The sequence below is a fragment of the Calliphora vicina genome, chromosome 5 (genome assembly GCF_958450345.1).
Source record: "Calliphora vicina chromosome 5, idCalVici1.1, whole genome shotgun sequence".
Classification (NCBI taxonomy): Eukaryota; Metazoa; Arthropoda; class Insecta; order Diptera; family Calliphoridae; genus Calliphora; species Calliphora vicina.
This window is the reverse complement of record NC_088784.1, coordinates 68,243,425-68,265,477: the sequence shown is the minus strand read 5'-3', so window position 1 is coordinate 68,265,477 and position 22,053 is coordinate 68,243,425. Positions and strand designations below refer to the sequence as shown.

At 32.3% G+C, this 22,053-nt stretch overlaps 2 protein-coding genes across 4 annotated transcripts in view; both read right to left on the bottom strand.

The window, feature by feature from the left end:
• Positions 1 to 258: 258 nt before the first annotated feature.
• Positions 259 to 5,896, bottom strand: Dolk (Dolichol kinase). Its single transcript, XM_065513565.1, has 5 exons — positions 5,351 to 5,896; positions 1,548 to 2,043; positions 1,301 to 1,480; positions 735 to 1,227; positions 259 to 662 (listed from the first exon to the last, which is right to left on the bottom strand). Exons 1-5 carry the CDS (start codon positions 5,488 to 5,490, stop codon positions 445 to 447), a joined length of 1,527 nt encoding a protein of 508 aa, XP_065369637.1. The 5' UTR covers positions 5,491 to 5,896; the 3' UTR covers positions 259 to 444.
• A 4,828-nt stretch (positions 5,897 to 10,724) lies between these two features.
• The window catches only part of zip (myosin heavy chain 10), a 133,645-nt gene continuing 122,316 nt past the window's right edge, over positions 10,725 to 22,053 (bottom strand). For all 3 annotated transcript variants that reach the window (XM_065514175.1, XM_065514174.1, XM_065514176.1), the window contains exons 7-13: positions 20,203 to 20,295; positions 17,397 to 20,136; positions 17,025 to 17,329; positions 16,028 to 16,558; positions 14,666 to 15,961; positions 14,427 to 14,590; positions 10,725 to 11,881 (exon numbers count right to left, since the gene is read on the bottom strand). In XM_065514175.1, the coding sequence (XP_065370247.1) occupies positions 11,758 to 11,881; positions 14,427 to 14,590; positions 14,666 to 15,961; positions 16,028 to 16,558; positions 17,025 to 17,329; positions 17,397 to 20,136; positions 20,203 to 20,295 (5,253 nt within the window). In that variant the 3' untranslated portion in view covers positions 10,725 to 11,757. The remainder of the gene's footprint in view (positions 11,882 to 14,426; positions 14,591 to 14,665; positions 15,962 to 16,027; positions 16,559 to 17,024; positions 17,330 to 17,396; positions 20,137 to 20,202; positions 20,296 to 22,053) is intronic.

Below are 22,053 nucleotides of genomic sequence, written 5' to 3'. Positions count from 1 at the left end.
TAGATGAAAAATAGGCCAAAAACCGAGGTTGTCCCGGTTTTGTGGATTTTAAATAGCAACCGAGCCAGAATTTCCGATATATTGATGTATGAATAATGTATGTAAGTTATTTGGGGGCTTCGGAAAGTTGATTTCCACAGACAGACAGATCGACTCCGCTATCTTATTATTACAAACGGAATGACAAACTTATATATACCCTCGCCACTCACGTATAATAATAAAAATACCCATTAATATCACATTTATATTGAAAAATTTAGTTTTTTTTTTTAAATATAGAATTTTTCTTTTATTAAATAAATAAAAATTAACAAAATGTAAAATAAAGTCTTTAAAGACAATCTCATAACAATAACAAAGTCTTGTATTACACGGCAAATAGGAATGTAAATTTAAATACATACATTTTCTAATTAATGAATAGGCATAGTTAGAATAAACTCAAACTAAACTAACAATAATATAAAATACTAAAGGCAACACTAAATTATCTACTTGATCAGTGCGGGCCTCTACAAGACACGTTATAATGGTGGCTAAAATTAAAATTAAGGATTGCACTGAAGTCAAGGCCATCAAGTCGAGTAGACATAATAAGACAACTGGTGTTAATATGGCTACAATATAGGCTAGGGAACCCTCAAATGTACGGGAACTATCTGGAAATATTTAAATAATTTGTACACATATTTTAAATATATCCCAAGGAATTTAATTCATTTATTACTCACTTCTCCACTTAGTGTGGCCAAATTTCGAACCAATCACACTGGCCGCTGTATCACCAAAGCCGACAGTTAAAATACCAGAAAATAATGGCAACAGTTTTGGATTCAATCCATAGTCATTTCGATAACAAGGACAGGGTAGAATCCACATGGGCATCGAGCAACCGATCAACAAACAAAATGGCGTAAATGCTATAACGCCGGCATCTTTTTCATCGGCAAACGAATGGAAGGCACTTTCTAAAATGCTTGCAAATGGTGGCATGCGTAATATTCTTAAGAGATCAAATATAGCCATAAGAGCTAGTGCCACTCCCGATGCAATATAAAGAAATGCGCATTCATATAGAAGGCCCGGTACATAAACTAGCACCACTAGTAAATGAAACATTTTTCGAACACGAGTCGAAGCTTGTTTGGTATTACGACGCAACTGCCAACTGATAACAAATATTGTTGCTGCCACCAAACCCAAATAGAAAAGTATGATGTAGAGCTGTAAATAAGATGAAAAGTATATTTTTGCATGAAAAGAAGAACACAGATTTTGTTATTTTGTAAATTATTACCCTTTTAGAGTCTCTGAATATAAATTTGAATAGAAAAACTATTGGTAATGGCTTCGTCACCGGTGATAAAGTAGCACCAAGAGCAAAAATCGCCATTAATGGATAAAACAATAAAGGTTGACGTAAACATTTAAAAACTGCCAATAAAATGCAAACAACCAAAAGCCAAAGTAATGCAAACTGAAAATAGAAACATACAAAAATTAGCATAAAGCGTGAATTTATTCTATATATGATAACAACTTACCATCATAATAACATTTAAATTAGCTAAGTCACCAAAAACATGATGTGCATTCTCACACAACCACCCATTCAATATCAACATACAATTTATTGCAAACAGTAAAATACCCTGCACTAATATCGAAGCTTCGCCATATGTAAAACTCATGGGCATATAGCGCATGACAAGTATGTAACATCTTTGGTAGAATATGGTAGCAGCTAGAGTCCAGAGCAGAGACCAGGTCCATGATTCATTTAAAAATACTTTAAATATACCGGTGCCACAAATGAAAGGTATAAACACAATCAACCATTTGTACAATTTGGCTTGTAGATTGAGATATACAAAGAAACTTATTGTCTGTATACATAAAGCCACCGAAATAATTGTGACTATTTTGTAGTTTACCGGCATGTCTGGACATTGTGTTTGATTTCTGATTGTGGTGTAGTGGCCAACGACTAAGGCTAATGGTAAAAGACAACAGAGCCAATATCCGGGTGAAGCACGGGGTCTATAAATATGAAAATACATGATTTTGTTAAATTATTTGGTTTGCAAAATATTTCTTCTCTTAACTACCTAGGTGGGCAGTGTATTGTGCGTATGTTTCAACATCAAAATTGATAGTTCCATGTCCACCTACTAATCATTTTAGAATTACTTTCTAAGTAGATTTAACAATATAGATCACTATGTATGTTATAAAAATACTGGTCACAATTTCTAATATAATTATTTAAGATTTTTTGGCACAAGCACGAAATCTATTGAAATCTATTGTTCTAAAAATGTGAAATTTAAAGATGTAAGAATAATAGAAAGCCATTGATCCAAATCAAGCTCCAGTAAATTTACAGCATAAAATTCCAGTTTTGATATCTTCTATTTTGAAGCTAAATTTTCTTCTATAAACACAATGGTACGCATATCTGAAGATTGATTTGTAAGATTGCGATCTACTATTTTCAGTTGGATTTATAATGTCGATTAAGGAAAACAAAACAATTATCTTTCATCGAGATTCATGGTTCCACTGCGAATCCCTTCAAGAAGAAGAATAAAATAAACATTTTTGAAATCTTATATATCCTTATCCAAATTATTCTTTAAGACAAACTTTAAAAACTATTTTCTGTGAAAAATAGATTTTAAAGTGGAAAAAAATTTGGGAAAATTTTTTGGTGAATAATAAATAATATAAAATTGGAAATTAGTTCTCGAACTATTAGCCGCAGTGGAAAGGAAGCTATCGGCCACTATTATTTCTAAAAAGTCGTACTGGTCGCGACAGAAATGTAATTAATTCAAATACATACAATATTTGTAAGTCGACAGATCCATTCGCTATGGACAATATGTCCATAGAATTCAACGCGACAATGAACCCAAACACACCTTTAGGATTGTAACCGTGTGGATACAATCCAATGAGGTACAAGCTTTGAAGTGTCCAGCTTAATCGCCAGATCTCAATCCCATAAGAGATTGTAGATCGCAAAATACGGACTCGAAATTATACCACGAATTAAGCTTTGCAGATCGGTTTCAGCATTAACCCTCTTATTCATATTAAAATTTTATTACAGGTTTATAAAACAAATTTTGTATAGAATTTTTGTTTAATAAAATTAATAATAAACCTTAGATAAAATAAAAATTTGAGAATGAATAAGACCATAGGATAACATAGAGACGAAACATAATTGTCAAAAACCTAACTCGGAGTGTCTCGTCTCTATGTATAATTCAAAGTTCTCTTTCAAGTATTTAAAAAGTTCACTATATTCTTCATGATTTATTTAAAAAGTGATTTTAAAAACAATTATTGGATACTATATAAACATGTTATATACCAATATTTCTTAAGGTATTTTAAATGCTAACATATGTACACATCTGCTCAAAATAATAGATACACCTAATTGGAAAAAATTTAAATTTCGGTAACATTGAAAATTTCCTCGCAAGCGTTAAGAATACATCATATTATTAAAATTTCTATCTGGCAATGTCATGTCAGTCAAAAATCTGGCAACTATTTGCTTTCATGTTGATTTTTAAAAACGAATTTATTTGAATTACAAAAAATTATTTGCTCATAAAAATAGATACACATCAGTAATTTGTAATTTGTTTATATACAATTTTTTTTTTGTGCAATTTTTTGTTCCTATTTACGTGAAACAGTAAGTATAATTTAAATTTTAGCAACAATTTTATAAAAAATAGGATTCTTTTGAAGAAAATGGGACGAAATCATCATTGTACCGAAGATGAGAAAAAAATTGTTCAAACGATGAGAAATCAAGGAAAATCATTACGGGAAATAGCATAGAGCATAGGAATTTCTTTACATTTTGTCCAAAATGCTTTATCTAAAAAACAAAAAAGAGAAACTCGCGGTAGACCAAAGAAAACCAGTCCAGAAACAGATAGGCGGATCGTCCTTATGGTTAAAAAAGACCCTTTCATATCATCGAAAGCTATTTCTGCGGAGCTATGTAACGAAATCAGTCCACAAACAGTTCGTCGTCGTCTTTTACAAGCTAAATTGCCGGGAAGAATTGCCAGAAAAGTGCCACTAATGCGCCAAAAAAATATCAAGACAAGATTAGAATTTGCTAAAGAGCACTTACAATGGTCCGGGTGTGAAGGCGAAAAAAAAATGGAGAAATATTTTATGGAGCGACGAAACAAAAATAAATTTGTTTGGAAACGACTGCCAAAGAAATGTACGCCGACCAAAAGGAAAAGAATTCCACGTTAAATTTACAAAAAAGACGGTAAAACATGGCGGGGGAAACATAATGGTTTGGGGTTGCTTTTCATGGAATGGTGTTGGTCCGATATTCCGAATAGAAGATACCATGAATGCTAGTGGGTATAGAGACATATTGGAAAACGTAATGCTTCCATATGCATCGGAAAATATGCCATTAATATGGACATTCCAGCAGGACAACGACCCAAAACATAGTTCAAGATTAGTTAAAAACTGGTTCTTGGAGAATAACGTACCTGTTTTAAGCTGGCCCAGCCAATCCCCTGATTTAAACCCAATAGAAAACTTATGGAGTGAATTAAAGATAAGGCTTTCGAAGGAAGTTTTCAAAAATAAAGACGATTTATGGGAGAAAACGCAAAAAATATGGTACTAGATTCCATTGGAGAAGTGTCAGAACTTGATATCCAGTATGCCCAGAAGAGTGGAGAAAGTTTTACAAAACAAAGGTGGATATACTGGATACTAGCTTTACTTTAATAATAAACTAATTTTTTTAAGATAAAATTTATTAGCTTTTGTTTAATAAGAATTTTTAAAAATGTATCTATTATTATGAGCACCAAATTTTTCGAAATTTAAGAAATTTAATTTACTTTATAATATTTATTATTAATTATGAAATATTTTGTTTTTGTTTTTTACTCTCCTTTTAACTATAAATAAAAATCGACTGAATTTTTTTTATAATTTTACAATATACCATTATTTTTTTTCGTTTTTAAAAAATAAATTTTGGTGTATCTATTATTTTGAGCAGATGTGTATGTTATCATCACTAATGATGAACTTGTTGCTGCAAACAATACATTTATTGATTTCAAAAGTTCACAATATGGCACTCGTTTCTTAACATTTCTTTCTATCTTATCAGTTTAATAACTTTTGACTCTTTTAACACAATTACGTGTTTAATGGTTTGAATAGATTTCCCAAAACTATGACAACACACTACTTATTTGCCAAAGTCCAATGGCACAGCACATAACTGCATAACCAAATACACGCACACCCAGATAATGTAAATAAATCTCACCTGGGAACGATGTCATTGTATTTCTGATGACCAATACCGCACATACGTGCATGTAATTTTTTTAGTTGAGCATCTTCATCACTGCTGCTGGTATCAGTAGTACTGTAGTTACTACTCCCCTCACTGTGGCGAATTCTCATGTTTTTTTTTTCCTCTATCTTTATGCAACAATTAACTATTTGTTTTATATATATTTATGAAATTTCTTTACATACAAGCAAACAAAAAATGTTTTATAAATAAATTATTGATTCACTCAAAGGTTTCCGTTGTAACAACAGCACCAGACTTTTTCATTTGCTTGTGGAAATTTGTTTATTTTTGTTTTGTTACGAATTTGTTTACTGGTGGTGGTTTTCCTTGTTTTCACTTCTTAAGTTGCTGCAGCTGTGTTGCAATCATACAGGTTTGTTATTTAGTTGTTTGAATGTCTTTTGACTTGATTCGGTTGCACTTCTTTTTCATGTTGAGACGGTTGTTGCAGATTTTCTTTTAATTTTCATTTTAGATTTTGTGTTTGACTTGTAATATTTTCGTCACCCCCCAAAAACAACTTGATTTTATACAAGGTATGTTCAGTCAAACAGCTGATTATGTTTTTGTACATCGTATTTTTATAAGGTGTGTTCCGTTAAACAACTGATTATTTTTTTTGTACATTTAACTGTCAAATTTTTTGAATTAGAGTTAGTTCTAAATTTTTAAAAATAAATATGTTTTATGTAAACAGAAAAAGTTAAATTCACACGGTATTTAAAATTGTATGTTTCGTTGGCATAAATATGCATTTCGCGTAAATCTTTTGGTTTAGAAGTTATAAAGCATGGTTGGCAACCGATCCGATATCATTCCCACGACAGACGTTTCTACCTACCGGAATGACCCGAGTTCACTCGACCAAAGGCAGTCAACTCAGCAATCACTGCTGCTACAACAACTGCAGTTATTTCGATAACGGAAGCTTAGCGGTAACTGTATTTGCTGTTATTTCGCTAACGATATTTTAATTTATAAATAAAAACATGTTGACAAGATGGTTTTTATTTCGAATTTTGTAGATTTCAAAATATAAGAACAGGAGATGAAAACGATTTCGTTCGGCCAAATATCTGCGCTGAATTAGAGTTCAATTTTAGCCAAATACATAATAATTTATCGTTGTATAGGTAAAATGTTCATTATACAATGTTCACATTTGCAGAGTTAATCATCTCAAACGTGATTAAGCTCTAATCACTTTAAAATCGAGATGATTATCCATACATTTAAATGATTTGTTAATCACTTCAAATTAACATGATTAAATCTTAATCACTTCATTAATAACGTAGGATCAACTGAACATACCTCAAACTGATGATGATGTAGCATCGGCCACCTTTTAGTGTAGTACCGATAAATAAATTTTGACAGAAGTTTTTTTTTCCTTAAAAAACCTTAAATAATTCACCAATGTTCACAATTTCATAATTAAAAAGTTTAAAATAATCTGCTGATATCTTTAATAAAGTATTTATTTTCATATTTATTACGGCCATTTTCACAATGTACGATTAAATGTTAACGTGAACTTTAACCGCAAGTTAGGCTAATCTGAATTTCACAATGTACGATTAACTCTTAACTGACACTATTTAACAACAAAGTTGCTGTTAAATATAACCGAACAAACTTCGCCAGTTAGCATCTTAATTGTAAGAAATATAATAAAAGAAAATGGAAAATCAACATTTATATTTCTGTAATATTTTTAATTTTAAAAATGTAAAGCGCAGAAAAAGAAATTTGGCCTTAAAGAAATATAAATTTGTTTTGTTGTTTTTTATTTGTCAACTTAATCATTTTAGTGTCAACTTAATCATCTCAAATGTAATGTGAACGGCTTTGATTAACTTAATCAAAATTTTGCTTACTTGGGGGTTACACGATCAAGTTTTGCCTTTCAAGTTTTAATACACTCACACTTTTTTACTAATACACTCACACTTTTAAGAATTGAAACGAACTTGCATTCAATTTCACATTCAAGTTGGTGTTCAATTTTTCATTCAAGAAAACAGCTGATTACATTTTTATGTCCAATTTGTACTAAAATTGTTTTCAAGTTGCGTGCTGCCTACGTCACCGCTTTCAATTTTTATAAATTTTAACAAACAGTATATGTAAAAGACTATCAAGAAAAACTTGATCGTGTGGCTGCAGTGTTAAACGCGTTTAAAAGCCCAAGTGTGAACATAGCATTAATAACTTAAATTTACAATTGCTAATCATTTATGGGACACATGTTACCATCACTGTTATCAAACAGTAACAATTCACAATAATAAATCACAATAGTAACTAAAAGCAGAGTTGTTTTATGAATGCAGGGTTCGACTGCAGTAAAAATTTGATGTGCAGGTGACGGAACAACTGTACAAAAAAATACCGTTTTATTTAATTTTTACACATATTCCTAGATTATTTCACAATTAAATTCATGACAAAAATTGCTGTACATCAGTTGGTCTCATACGTACACTAATAGGTCGCATAACAGTTAAGCAGATAAACTATACAGAATGCTTTAAAATAAGCTGTGCAAAGATTTAAAAACCGTTATATTTAATAAATAACTTTTAGCAATTACAGGCTCCAAGACTCCTATTTCATACAATATATTCACGTTAGGTACATACACTTATTCCATGGTTCCTAAGGAATCGCTGAAAAATCCAGATAAAAAAGTAGCCATTCAATTTAGTATTGGAAAAAAGTACAGAAAAACTCGAACAAATTGAAATGACTACTAATCATGATCAAGAATTACAGATAATATATTTTGTTAATATTATTACGGATATTTTTTTTCATTTTATTGAATATAACAAATTGTTTTTTAATAAGGTTATGGTAGTATAAAAGTGACTTTTTATGTGGTAAATGTATAGTATGTATAATCAATAATATTTTATTTTAGTTATGTATTATACCAATTTAAAAAAATGCTTAATGAGAGATGAATTTTTGTATTTTTTTTATTTAACAATATTAAGAATGAATAAATTCGTTTGCAAAGAAAACCTATTGATTAAGTAATAGATAGTTTTTGTTTAATTGTCTGTTTATAAATCATTTGTTTTCATATTAAATATTAAAGGGATTTACAGTTCCAGGCATACTAGACAACTAGATAGGTAAAAACCCTAATTCATGAGAATCATGTATTGGCATGTATTTTGTTATTGTTTCACCCGTATGTGTGAAAAGATAGTAATATTTTCCATTGCTATTTCTCTCTCCTTCCGTTCTATGTGTGTTTATTCTATGGCTCCAGATATCATCAAAGTCCTCCTTTAAAAATGAAAATTGTTATGAGTGTCGACTCTTTCTGCTCGAGTTTTTAAAACAATGAATGAATCCTATTTAAATAAAAGCCTTATGAAATGAATGACTTACACTTTTTAATTCCGAATTAAGATTTTATTGAATTAAGTTCAATTTGAATCAATTCGAAGCTCTGGTTTATAACAAATTCAAATTGTTGGAAAACGTTTTGATAAATAAAGAGGAATGCCCATTATCCTGAGAATACTATGAGTTTATCAGCGAGATTTGAACAGATTTCTATAAATCAATATTTTGCCCATGCTGTTTGGTTTTCATAATGCAATCCCATCGAAATTCCAAATAATAAACGAAAAACTGATTTTCTAAAATCGCACGATTGTACATTATACATTATCATTTAAATTAAAATATTTAAAAAAAATACCTATTATTTGATAGACATACTATCTCTGTGCATAACTAAGTATTCGAGATATAATAAGAAATCCACGTATTCCTAGTTTTTTTTTATCATATCTCAGCCATTTATGGAACCATTTTATTGATTTTCTTCTCGCTTGACAGCGGAATAGAATTTTTCATCTGTGTTTTAACTTATAATTTATTCTTTGTTTCCACAAAAATTCATAAAATTGTAGCAAAAGCAAACACAAATATGATTTGCTTTTGCTACAATAAGTTTCTTATGGGTTTCTAATCCATTTCCAAGTTTGTAGTACCCAGCAGTTTTACAAGAAGTAAATGTATCAATTAGATACTGTAATTATCGCTAATGTCTTCCACTTGGCCGACTGTAATTAATATATTTTGGGTAATTTGTCATTTAAATACTTTATACATCCCAGGTGATCTAGCGTGAAGTCAATTGCCACTTTAGGTATCTATGTAATCTAGAGAGTAGTCGCTTTGGTTTACGTGGTACTTATTTTCGCTGAACAGTAGAGTAGTAATTTTAAACGTTTATTATGCACTTTAGAAAGTAGTTAGTTTACAGTACAGTAGCAGTAGTATATTGGAGAGTAGTCGAATGAAGGTTTGTTTCAAAGCAATAGGTTATCAAAATGTCTAGGCTTTTTAACTGGCTATTTGAGGATTGAACCAGCTGTCAGACAGTCCCTTTGTAATTTTTAAAGAATCAATACACCCCCTACTACGCACTTTTTAAATTACTTTATGTAACTAGTGGTCACCCTAAATGATAGGTAAAATCATAACTTCTGGAGTCACCCAGAACCTCTGTGTTTGGTTGTTTTACACTTTGTGTTATACCTCAATATTGCTAACATTTTGGCTATAACTTCAACTATTTTCTTTTCCAAAATGTTTTATCGTGATTTTAGTTCTTAAAGTTTTTTCTTTTAGATTGAGAAGATTTTAAAATACCTATAGAAAACATCGCTGACGGATGTTTGTGACATTTTTTTTTGCTATGAACTGCATAAACTATTCAACAAATATTTAGTAAAAGACAAATTAAAACTCAATTTATCTAAACTAAGGAATAATTAAAATATTTTTTTTATAAAAAAATGGCTTTTGGAAAATGCGTATTAACAATAAAAAACTAACTAACAAACCGCTAACTTTCGTCGTTACCACTCGTTAGTTAGCTCACGGTTCTTGATTTTCATTACGGATGTAAACAATTGTTTGATTAATTAAACTTTGTGACAGGCCTTAAAATCACTTGGTACGATTCATGGTAAATAAATAATACTAACAACTGGCATGACATGAGGAGAAATGAATGAAACTGCTAATCCCTTCAATTGTTATTTGTAGTTTTATCTTCATTGTTATTATCAATTTTATAAGTTGTTAATTGTTATTCTTGAATTGTCATACATAGTAAATTAATTTTACCTATGGTAATTAATTGAAATAGATTTGTATATATATTATTTTTTTATAAAAAAAAAGAAAGTTAAATAAAATATTATTGCGAGTTTATTGTTATATTTTATAGCTTATTATTTCTTTTTTTATCTAATAAAACATAAACAAGCACTTGATCAAGAGTAAGAGAAATTAAAACAAGAAGCAATTAAAAATTATAAGAATAATTAGTTTTATTTTAAAATAAACATAAACTGAAATTGTTAAAAAAAAAAATAAAAATAAAAATTATGTTTTTGCATTTAAAAAGAATTGTATGTATAATTAAATAATAATTAAAAAATATATTTATATGTATGTATATAATTAAAGAAGAGTGAGGAAAGATAGATAGATAATTTAGGGGAGAGAGAGAGAGTAAGAAAGAAGATGACAAAGAAGGAGCATGATTTGAAATTGTCATTTAAATAATTTGCATTATTTAATACAATACAAAACAACATTTGTTTTTTCTTTTTTGTAATTTGTTGAGGTGATTTGAATTTTTAATTATGTTATTAAATTAAACAAAATAAAAGCCAATGACTGTATGTTTCCAATTATAAATCTCACTTATTTACAACATGCTCATTAGTAACATTCGAATAACTTCGAATAGTTTAATAAGAAAAGAATTTAGACAAAGTAAACGTGTCACATGAAAATCATTTTAATTTTTTTTTATGTATAAATGCATTTTTCCAATACTTTTTTATTTGATTTTTTTTATATAATGTTTTTTTATAAAAATTTTATTTTTTATAATTTTAATATTATTAATTTTAAGTAGTTAATAATAATTAATATTTTTGTAGGTATGTAAGGGGTAGTAAGGGATAATAAGGGTTTGTTTGGTTGGGGGAATGGAGTTTAGGGTGTTGGTAAATTGGAGCAAAGGAAGAATTTCTAGTTGTAGTAGTAAGAAACAATAGATCATTTAATTTATTATTTTTTTTTTGTTTGTTTTCTTTTCGTTTTTTTTTTCTTCGCGTTTCTCATTATTATTATTTTTTGTTTGTTTTTTACAAAGAACATTTTGTTTGTTTTTAATTTAATTGTTGTGTTTTCCTTTCATCTGTGTTTTTGTTGTTGTAAAAAATAAGTAAATTTTATAAAAAAAAAATTAACAGAAATTAATGTAAAAAACGTTTTTTTCACTTAATTTGAAAAAAAAAATAATAAAAATTTTAAGATTTTAGAATTTAATTTCCAGAATCATCGCCATCTAATGATTCATCCTGTACTGAAGAACTGTCATCACCCCCCCGTTTTGAGGATGGTGTACCGGTAAGACGGCTCGAACTTAGACCCATGCCGCCGGTGCGTCTGAAATAAAATAAATTGCAATAAATTAGTTGTAGTCGACTAAAAATAAAAACAAATTTAAAATTTTTTAAACATGCAATTGTTAGTCAAAAAAATTAGTGGTACATATTTTTGTACACGTAACAAGTACAAGTGTTTCATTATGTATTGACGAAGACTGTATAGAGTTATACATTTCATTAGAGCGCCTGTTCTGTAAATCGTGTGATTATCAAAAACGAACAATTTTTAAATTGATGTTCTGCAAATCTCATGATTTTGTACATTGAAACAGGTTCGTGTACTCGAAAATAAAACGAGTAAATCTGTGAATTCAATTTTCCGTTTCCGATAATGGATGACAACCGAACTTCAATTGCATTGTCAGTTGCCTAAATGGTATTACAGATGGCAACTGGCAGCTATCATTTCCGTTGCCAATATGCCAACCAGAAATTTGTGGTTGCCCTCTGGCAACGCAACTGAAGATCGGTTGCCACCCATAATCGACCCATTGAGCTTTTAGTCATGGACATGGATCACTAAATTCAATTGCTATACGTTTCTTCATAAAGCCACTTGGCTGCATAATGTTATGCTAGTCAAAGTTAATAAATCAATGTCGAAGTATTTTAATTTGTACCGCCAATGAAGTATTCATTGGAGGATATGTATGAATAATATTATTTCTGCTTCATTTCCATCAAGTTAACAATTCACCAATCGTGAAGTTTGTCCAAATCAGATTGAAAATAAGTTAAGTCAACTTTATCTGTCAAAGCGAATCTTTCTGCATAAACTAGGATGTTCTATGGAATTAATAAAGCAGGAATTGAATAGGTCCGATGTAGCTTCCCTGTGGGACTCCGGAAATAACGTATTAGTGTATAGATTTCTATAAAATTGTGATATCATCGATGAAGGTTGATAAGACAACATTTTCGTTATACTTTTCTCAAATATTTTAGGAATTTCACTAAAATTTTACATTGTCCTGTAATTATATTTATATCAATCCATATAGCGGACTTATGATGAGATATTATAAAAGATTCTTTCCATAATAAGCCATGTATGGACTGTGTTTAACTTTTTATTCAAACCAGTTTAAACAAACACAATTTTAAAACTCAAACGAGAAAAATCTCTCAATAATTGGTTGATTTGAAAATTAATTCAGTTTAGGCCTAAATCTGAATTTAGAATTGAAAATTTTCTGCAATCCATTACTCAAAACCATTTCCAACAAATTTTTTAGCTGCATTCAAAGGCTTTTATTTCAATAGAATTCATTGTTGAATTAATTCATAAATAATAAATTTCATCCAATATTTGAATATTTTTCTTCATATAGATTTTGTTTGCTTTTAATCATTTACAAAATGAATTGATAAAAACTTGACATAAGCCTCTTTGTAATAGATTTAAATTGAGAAAAATTTGAATCATAGGTCTCTATGATTTGAATCATTCAATAATTTAATTAAGCTATTTTGAATTCTGTAATTCAAATCTATTACAAAATAATCCAGAATTAATTCTATAAATTTCTCTATTTTCTATTAATTCTATTATCAAAGGAATGAATTCAATACGTTTCATCAGTTAAGGAATTAAGACAACTAAAGAGAAAAAATTTAATTTGATTTTTAATCAATTCTTGTGTACCTTTGTAATTTGAATTGAAAACAATTTAATTCAATAAATTTTGTTAAACTATTTTGTAGTGGATTTGAATTAATTCTATGAAGAATAAATTCTCAAAGGAATGAATTCAATGTCTGAAGTAGTTAAGGAATTAATCGTATGAATTAATTTTCAAAATTAAATTTAGAATTAATTCTGTCGAACCTTTGCTTTACAAACCTGTAATAATTGGTTTAATCTTGCAATAGAATTGTCAGTTAAGAAACATATTTTTACATATCAAAATAAAAACTGGGAATAATTGAACGTGCATGTGAGAAACAATATTCTATACAAACTTCAGAATACTTAACTGAATGTTTGGGGGAGGGAAGAACGTGCAAGAAAAAGAAACAAATCAAAACTAAAGTCTTATAAGATACAGGAGACATTCAAGTATCTTTGGATAAAAGGATAAATTAAATATGTAATAATAATTAAAACAAAGTGTGGGAGGACAAGGATAAAAAAGAATCCTGGTTAAATGAAATATTAAAACTTACACAGATTAAACTCTAAAAAAAGAACGATAATTGTTTGATACAAAAAAATTAGATATTTTCGACACGAAACGAACGAAACAAATATTGATTGTGATGTGTTGTTGTTTGTATTGGTTATGAAACATTTATAATTAGAAATTAGATTTTGTTTCTACTACTAGACAGACAGTTACACTGTTTATTGTATACCCTCACAATTCATTATAAGAGTAGGATCCTTTTTGGGCGAATAAGCCTTAGCCTTTTCAGTTTCGGCAACTTGTATTGATCTATTTGGTTTTTTTTCGTATTTGTTTTTAAAAAAATAATAATAATAATCGATAAATTGTTTCTAATTGCATATTTATATAGAAATTTAATTGAATTTGCATATTTACCTTAATTTTGTTTTAAGGGAATTAATTTCTCGATTCATGGATTCTTGGCTTTCGATCATATCTTCGCATTCACGTTGGTATTTGCGTTTTTGGGTCTTTTCCTTTTGTAGCTCTTCCTCTGTTTCGTCCAGATTACGTTTAAGTAATTTCATGCGACTATTAAGCTGTAATAAATATAAATATTTAATTTGGAATTCTAGACACTAAAATTAGAGCAAGTTGTTTGTGGCGTAACTTACTTTATCTATTTGCTCTTTGTATTGATCGGCATGTCGGCGCTCATCTTCAATGTTTAAGCCCAATTCCTTGACTTTCTTTTCCATCTTGCGGTTGGCTTTCTGCTGCAGGAGACGTTCTTTACCCTCGTTGTCGAGTTGTTCTTCCAAATTGGCAATCTTGGCTTCGAGTGCGGCAATTGTGGCCTTGATTTTGGTTCTTTGCGCTGTTTCGATTTCGGCCAGTTTAGCTTTCAGTTCCTTGTTTTGGCGTTCCAAAAGGGCTCTTGTGTTTTCGTTCTTTTGCGCATTTGATTTTTCTGTAGCCAATTCCGTTGACAACTGTTCGTTCGACAATTGGGCCTTGCGACTACGATCGAGTAGTATTTCGGAGTTGGATTGTTCCTCTTCGAGTTCTTCTTCCAATGAGGCAATGCGGGCTTCCAAACGACGCTTCTCGTCGATCATAAGTGTTCCCTTGCTGGCGTTGGCAGCCATTTCTTCGGCCAACTCATCACGTTCTGTTTCGGCGGCACGACGCGCTCTCTCCGAACTGGCCAGATCTTCTGTGAGTTGCATTACTTCAGCTTCAAGGGCTTTCACTTTGCGTTCGGCCTCTTTGCTAAGAGCTTGTAATTCCTCCTTGGCAGCCTTGGCTTCTTCGGCTTCGCGTAGGGCATCCTTAACCTGTACTTGTAACTTCTTGGCATGCTTGAGGGCGTCTTCTTTCACTTTATTGTGCATTTCCATTGTGGTTTCCAGTTCTTTAAGATCACCTTCAAGTTTCTTTTTGGCAGCTACTGCGGCTGTACGTTGTTTGCGTTCTTCATCTAACTCAGCTTCCAGGTCGCGCAGCTGTTTGACCAGGCCACGGCGTTTCTCTTCAGCTTGTTCTTCCTTGGCTTGTAGATCACGTTCGAACTGCGAACGCAATGCTTGCATATTAACTTCTAACCGCAATTTGGCATCTTCGGTCAACTGGAGATCATCTTCCAATTCTTCATTTTGTGCTTTTAGCTCGGCCAATTGGGATTCCAAGGCTCGTTTAGCCTTCTCCAATTCGTGCACATTTTTGTCAGCTGTACCTTGTGTATTGGCCAGATCGTCCAATTCATTTTGCAAAGCCTTACGTTTGGCTTCCATATCTTCGATTTTGTCATAGGCCTCGTCCAATTCACGGCTCAATGAAAGCACCTTTGTCTCCTTTTCGCGGGCTTCACGCTCGGCCGTATCACGTTCTTGGGCATATTGTTCTGAAATCGATTTCTCTTCGGCCAATATCTTATCGAAGTTCTTTTGTTTCTTCTCCAATTCAAGCACCTGTTTAAGTAAAATTTAACAAAAAAAATTAGAAAATAAAACCTTTGACAACTAATGCGTACTTGCCTTTGTGCGTTGTGCTTCCAATTCAATAGTGGCATCTTCCAATTCGGACTGGATCTTCTTTTTACTCTTGTCCAAACGATCATTTTGAGCCTGCAATTCCTTGACTTGTCTCTCCAAATCCTCAATGCTCTTGTTCAACCGTTTCTTGCCCTCTTCCAACTCCTTAACCATATCGGCATCTTCTTCGGCCTTCTTCTTGATGTCTTGCATGGTGGCCGAGAGCTCGGTCAACTTGCGTTCGTAGTTCTTTTTTGTTTCTTCATCTTCTTCGAGCTGTTCCTGCAGCGCTTCTTTCTCAGACTCAAGTTGACGCAACTTCGAACTTAGTGATAATTTCTGGCGGGTTTCTTCTTCGAGTAATTGTTGAGTTTCGGCAAGTTGGGATTCCATATTGCTGGCTGATTTGACTGCGGCAGATGCTTTCAATTCAGCTTCTTCCAGTTGATTCGTTATGTATTCGGCTTCCTGTTGAAGTTTTGTGCATTTCTCTTGCAATTCTGAGCGAGCACGCTCCACTTCAGCCAATTTCACCTGTAACAATGAATGATGATGGTGTTGATTAATTTCTATATGAATTTCGATTTCAATCTCAAAACAAATGCTACGAGTACAAACAGCCAACATACTACTCTATTATACACTCAACTACTACTCAATACAGAACACAAATCAATCACATACATAATAATTATAAGTATGTATCTTCAAATAACGTCGATATTTTTCAGAGTAAACTCATTGACTTAATGAGACTTGCAGTGGGAGAATGGAGAGTAGAAGTGTAAATAGTGGTTGGAAACCACAAAAACCTTTTAAGTCTTTAATGAAGCGTAATTATAGTTGCATAATAGTTGCTGTTTGTACTGTAGGTATGTGCTTATTATTAGTTTTCATTCATTGAAGGAGATTTTGCGGTCGTAACTTTCAGACCGCACTAACTACTACTATGTGTCGGACAACTTCATTGAATGAGAATATTCACATTTGGAAAATTTACCTGTAATTCAGCAATTTGAGATTCGGCTTGTTTACGACGACGATCGTTTTCTTGGCGGGAACTGTTGACACTACGCAATTCGGTAGCCAAATCGGCATTTTCGGCTTCCAAAGTACCCTTGGCCTTCTCCAGCACAGCTTTAGCCTTGCGAAGATTCTCCAGTTGTTCATTGATACCATTTAATTCTTGGACATGTTTATGTCTCATCTCAGCTACCGATGATTCATGATTGACAGTCTCTTCCTCCAGAGATTTTTTGAGGGAAGCCAATTCCTGTTCACGTTTAGAACGCAATTCTTGTTGGGCTATAAAAATATTGGAACCAAATTGAGAAAAAGTCGAAAAAATATTAAAACAAAATAAACCAATTACCTGCGGTTGTGTCTAGGGAATCCAAAAGCTCATTTTTAAGAGCTTCCAATTCTTCACCTAAATCGCGACGTATTTTCTCAGCTTTAGCTCTGGCTGCCTTTTCGGCTTCCAAATCTTCTTGTAACTCGGCCAATTGCGATTCTATTTCTCGTTGAGCTTTTTGAGCTGCTGCTTTGGATGCTGATTCTTCATCAATTCGCATTAGGGTTTGAGTAAGTTCTTCTTCACGTTTCAACAATTGTACCTGGAGTTCGTCTACTTGGGTACGGCGTTCGTTAAGTTGCTCCTTAAGATCTGCCATCTCTGTTTCGATTTTACGTTTGGTACGGTCAGACTCTTGCCTTTGCTGCTGGTCTTTATGGAGTCTCTCTTCTAATTCGGCTATGGTGGATTCGTGTTTTGCCTTTAATTTAGCCAAGTGTTTGGCTTTTTCTTCCTCTTCGGCCAAGGTTTGTGAAAGATCATTTGCGCGTTCCTCCAGCAATTTCTTCTCCTTTACCATTTTCTGATTTTGATCTTCGGTGAGGGCGAGTTCTTCTTCGTATTTCTTAATTTTGCCATCAAGTTGCACCTTTTCCAATTGCAATTTTTGCCGAGCCGCTTCCTCCTCTTCCAATTGTTCCTCGAGATCTTGTATATTCAATTCAAGTTTCTTCTTTTCTACACCCAAAGACAATACGCGTTCTTCCTCTTCTTCGACACGTGTCTCTAATTCTTGCATCATATCTTCCAATTCCTGTTTGCGAGCCATCAGTCTGGAACGCGACTCTTCCGCTTCAGCACAAAGTTCTATTTCAGCTTGCAACTGTTCGGCCAATGAGGTCTTCTCCTCCAACGCCTGTTGGTACTTGCGCTCAAACTCTTGGGTACTCTTTGCGAGTGTGTCAAGTTTTTCGCGCACTTGCTTAAGCTCATCTTCCTTTTGAACGAGTTTCTCTTCTTGCTTCGTAACCTCGAGCAGAGGTTTGACTTTTGTGTACAAACGCCACCACTGCCAATTCCGTAACTTCAAATAGGCAGCACAATTACGCTGAATAATACGTATGGCATTCAATTGTTGCAAGCGCTTTTGATAGTTACGTCTGGCCAAGAAACCACGGCAGAATGCTTGGAAATTAACAATAAGATCGGTTATCTTATAATCACGCTCTTCTTCGAGATGAGCTAAAACACCAGCGCGGAAGAAGATCTTCGACTGACCGACACGGAACAGATTCGAGTCGAGTTCCAGAGCTGCAATCATTTTCTCGCAAGCCTTCTTGCCATCCATGAAGCCCTTCGGTATGACGTTGGGTGTAAGCAATTCGTAACGTTGACGGAACTCTTGGAATGGAATACGATTGGGGAAGCCCTGGCGACAAATACGAATACCTTCGAGCACACCATTGCAACGCAACTGGTCGAGGACCAGAGGGGCATCAATTTTGCCAGCACGTTTCTCATGATTCGGTATGATACAACGCACAAAGTTTGGATTGGTGTTGCGCAAAGTGTCCATAAGTTTAGCCAATTGCTCCTTGTACAAATGTGATACCGTACGGAACATACCCTTGCGGGTACGAGCTCCGAACTGGGTATCGGTAAGAGCTTGATGAGCCATGCCAACAATTTCGGCATCCTTCCAAATGTTGACCACAAATGGATCTTGCGAGTTCTGTAGCAGAGAAACAATGTTTTCATTTAGCGGATCCATATTCTTCATCAACCACTTGGCAGCAGAATAATCCACCTTGCCGGCGTAGTGTACAATAGCAAAGTCGGCTACACCACGGAAATCTGTTTTCATGAATTTCGGATGCATTGAATGTGCTGACACCAATTTCTCGACGAACGTCTTGTCGGTGGCCTTGGGGAACCAACACTCCTCATCCAAAAGAGCCATAATACCACCTGGTTTATCGATCAAATCGATCGTCGGCTGCAGATCCAAGCCGAAATCAATGAATTTCCACTCAATACCTTCTCTCTGATATTCCTCCTGTTCCAAAATGAACATGGTGTGATTGAAAAGTTGCTGCAACTTCTCGTTCGTGTAATTGATGCAAAGCTGTTCGAATGAGTTCAACTCGAAAATTTCGAAACCAGCCATATCGAGAATACCAATAAACGAGGCACCCTGACGTTTAGTACGATCCAAAGAACGATTAATACGATTCACTAACCATTTGAACATGCGTTCGTAGCACGCCTTAGCAATTGCTTCCACAGCAAATTCCACCTGCTCTTTGGTCTGGGCCTTGGTAACAAAGTCACGACCCACCTTAATGCGAGGCGTTAGGAACGCTCTGGTCATATCGGTAACGCTCAAACCCAAAAGGTGGGCAATCTTTTGAGCCACCGTGTTGTCGGGCAACGTAGCCTGATCGTTGTTGCGTTCCTGACGGAATTTCATACAGCCAAACAGCAGCACTGCACTCACGATGCGGAATATCGAATTGAAGTCATCGGATGTCATGCCCATGATGTTCATCGATTTGACGGTAGCTTGATATTCGGCAAAATCATCGACACCGGGCACTGGCAAACTGCCATTTGAAAGGAATGGATATGTTTTAATATCATCTAAGATGAATTTTTCACGTTGTTCAGGCGTAGCGCCAGCGAGTAATTGATAGAAAATATGGAATGTTCTTTCGTCTTTAGCTTGACGAATGGCACGAGATTTTTCGAGTAAATACGTTTCAATGTTGGCACCCGAAATATAACCAGAAGCATCAAAATTGATGCGTATAAATTTACCCTAAACAAAGATGGTAAGTTAACTATGAGTTATTTCTTTTATAAATTAGTTTTTAATTGTACTTACAAAACGTGATGAGTTATCGTTCTTCACGGTCTTGGCATTACCGAAGGCTTCTAAAATTGGATTGGCTTGCAAAAGTTGTTGCTCCAATTCACCCTAAATTATTGATAAAAGAAAATAAATTGTGAAAGAAAAAAAAGAAAACAAAAATTAGTACAAAATATTTCTTTATTAATGAAATTAAGCATTTTTTAAAAAGTTTTAATTATAAAATATTTTTTAGAAAAAAGCTAAAACGACAAAAAACAAGTAGTTTGCAACAAAACCATCTACAAAGCAAATTTATTAAGAATTATTATTATTATTATTTTTTCTCTCTTAATATTAATGTTAGTAATTACATTATTTTATTTATTTTTTTACAACATATTACATACAGAAGTGGATTTTACAAAAAATAAAATAAAATTAAGTGTATAACTAATAAATAAGAAACTCTAAGATACACAACAACTTCATTACAATGATTTTGTTTATTTAAATTTTTGTGAAATTTTGATAATACCTTGTGAAATATAGACCGGCTTCCGGTATTTTCTGTTAATTTTGCATTTTCTATATCATGACAATGATTTCTTAAACATTCTGTTTCAGACATACCATGGACATTGCATTGAATTTTTAAGTTATTCTTAACATTTACTTGCAAATTCTGAAATCAATTTTTAGTTAAAAGCATACAAAATATTAAAGACAATGATGATGATGTTGATGAGATACGTAGTATTAAGTATGTGGTGATAATGATGAGTTCAATTTAAAATATTAATGTTAGATTTGAAGAGATTTAGAAAAATAACAATCCCTTTAAGGATTGTTTATAGTTTATAAGTGCTGAATGTAGAATTTATTACTTGGTTTAAATTAAAAAGTTTTTGATAAAAAAATTATATATTTTTTGTTATTTGGAAAATTTGTAGAAATGAATTTGTATACATATTTGTTCCGGCTGTGTTTTCTAACAGGTACAAAGGGCCACCTGTTCTAGAGTCCTAGAAATTAAAATTTTAAAGAATATACTGAATATTTTCTACAATAATACACATTATTTAAATTATTGGACATTTCGCCATTTTCAGTGTTTGTATCAAAACTAATTTAATATTCGATGTGTTAATAAAACTGCCCTTCTTTAGATAATACCAAAATATATGAACTTCGATTATATTTATTTCACACTGTTAATGGGTGAATTGTTTGAAGACCATCACATTCTGGGGATGAAATACTGTACAACTGATCGTAATTTTCTTATTTGAGATTATGGCATTATTTCGATATTGGAATTATTTTTGAATACCATTGCTCATTCGGACCCATGTTCGCCAGAATCCGAAGCAAATGTTCGAAAAAATTAATTCTTAATTTAATTTCCAAAATCGTATCAAACATTACCAATTATCAATACAAAAGTGGGATATTTAAAAGTAGATGTAGCTGAAAAAATAGTTTTTTTCACAGAGCATGATATAACAAAGTAATGTAAGTTGAATATATCACTAAGTAAATAGTTTGAGGTTACACCACTTTTGCGCTGATAGCCTAATATATCCTCTTAACTATTTCATTAAACATTCAGCACGAATTAATTCGTTGTATTAATTCCTTAGTACTGCAAACGTATTGAGTATTACTTCGTTAATGAATCATAAAATTTGTCTTTAATTCAAATCCATTATAAAACAGCATAATAAAATATGTTGAATGATTCAAATTTAAGCCATTTTTTAAAATTTATTTTATAAACTATTAATGCCCGTAATTTCAACAAATAGATATCTACGGTGTTAATTACATAGCAGATAAATTTACCTATAAGGTAACTTTACATTAATTACAAATCAATATCTAAGG

What these genes read in the sequence shown, in the direction of transcription:
- Dolk (XM_065513565.1), bottom strand. Translation starts at nt 5,490, where the DNA reads ATGAGAATTCGCCACAGTGAGGGGAGTAGTAACTACAGTACTACTGAT. An exon ending in TACAATGACATCGTTCCCAG is followed by an intron (nt 2,044 to 5,350) that starts GTGAGATTTATT and finishes TCATATTTATAG; the next exon opens with ACCCCGTGCTTCACCCGGAT. An exon ending in TGGCCACACTAAGTGGAGAA is followed by an intron (nt 663 to 734) that starts GTGAGTAATAAA and finishes AAATATTTCCAG; the next exon opens with ATAGTTCCCGTACATTTGAG.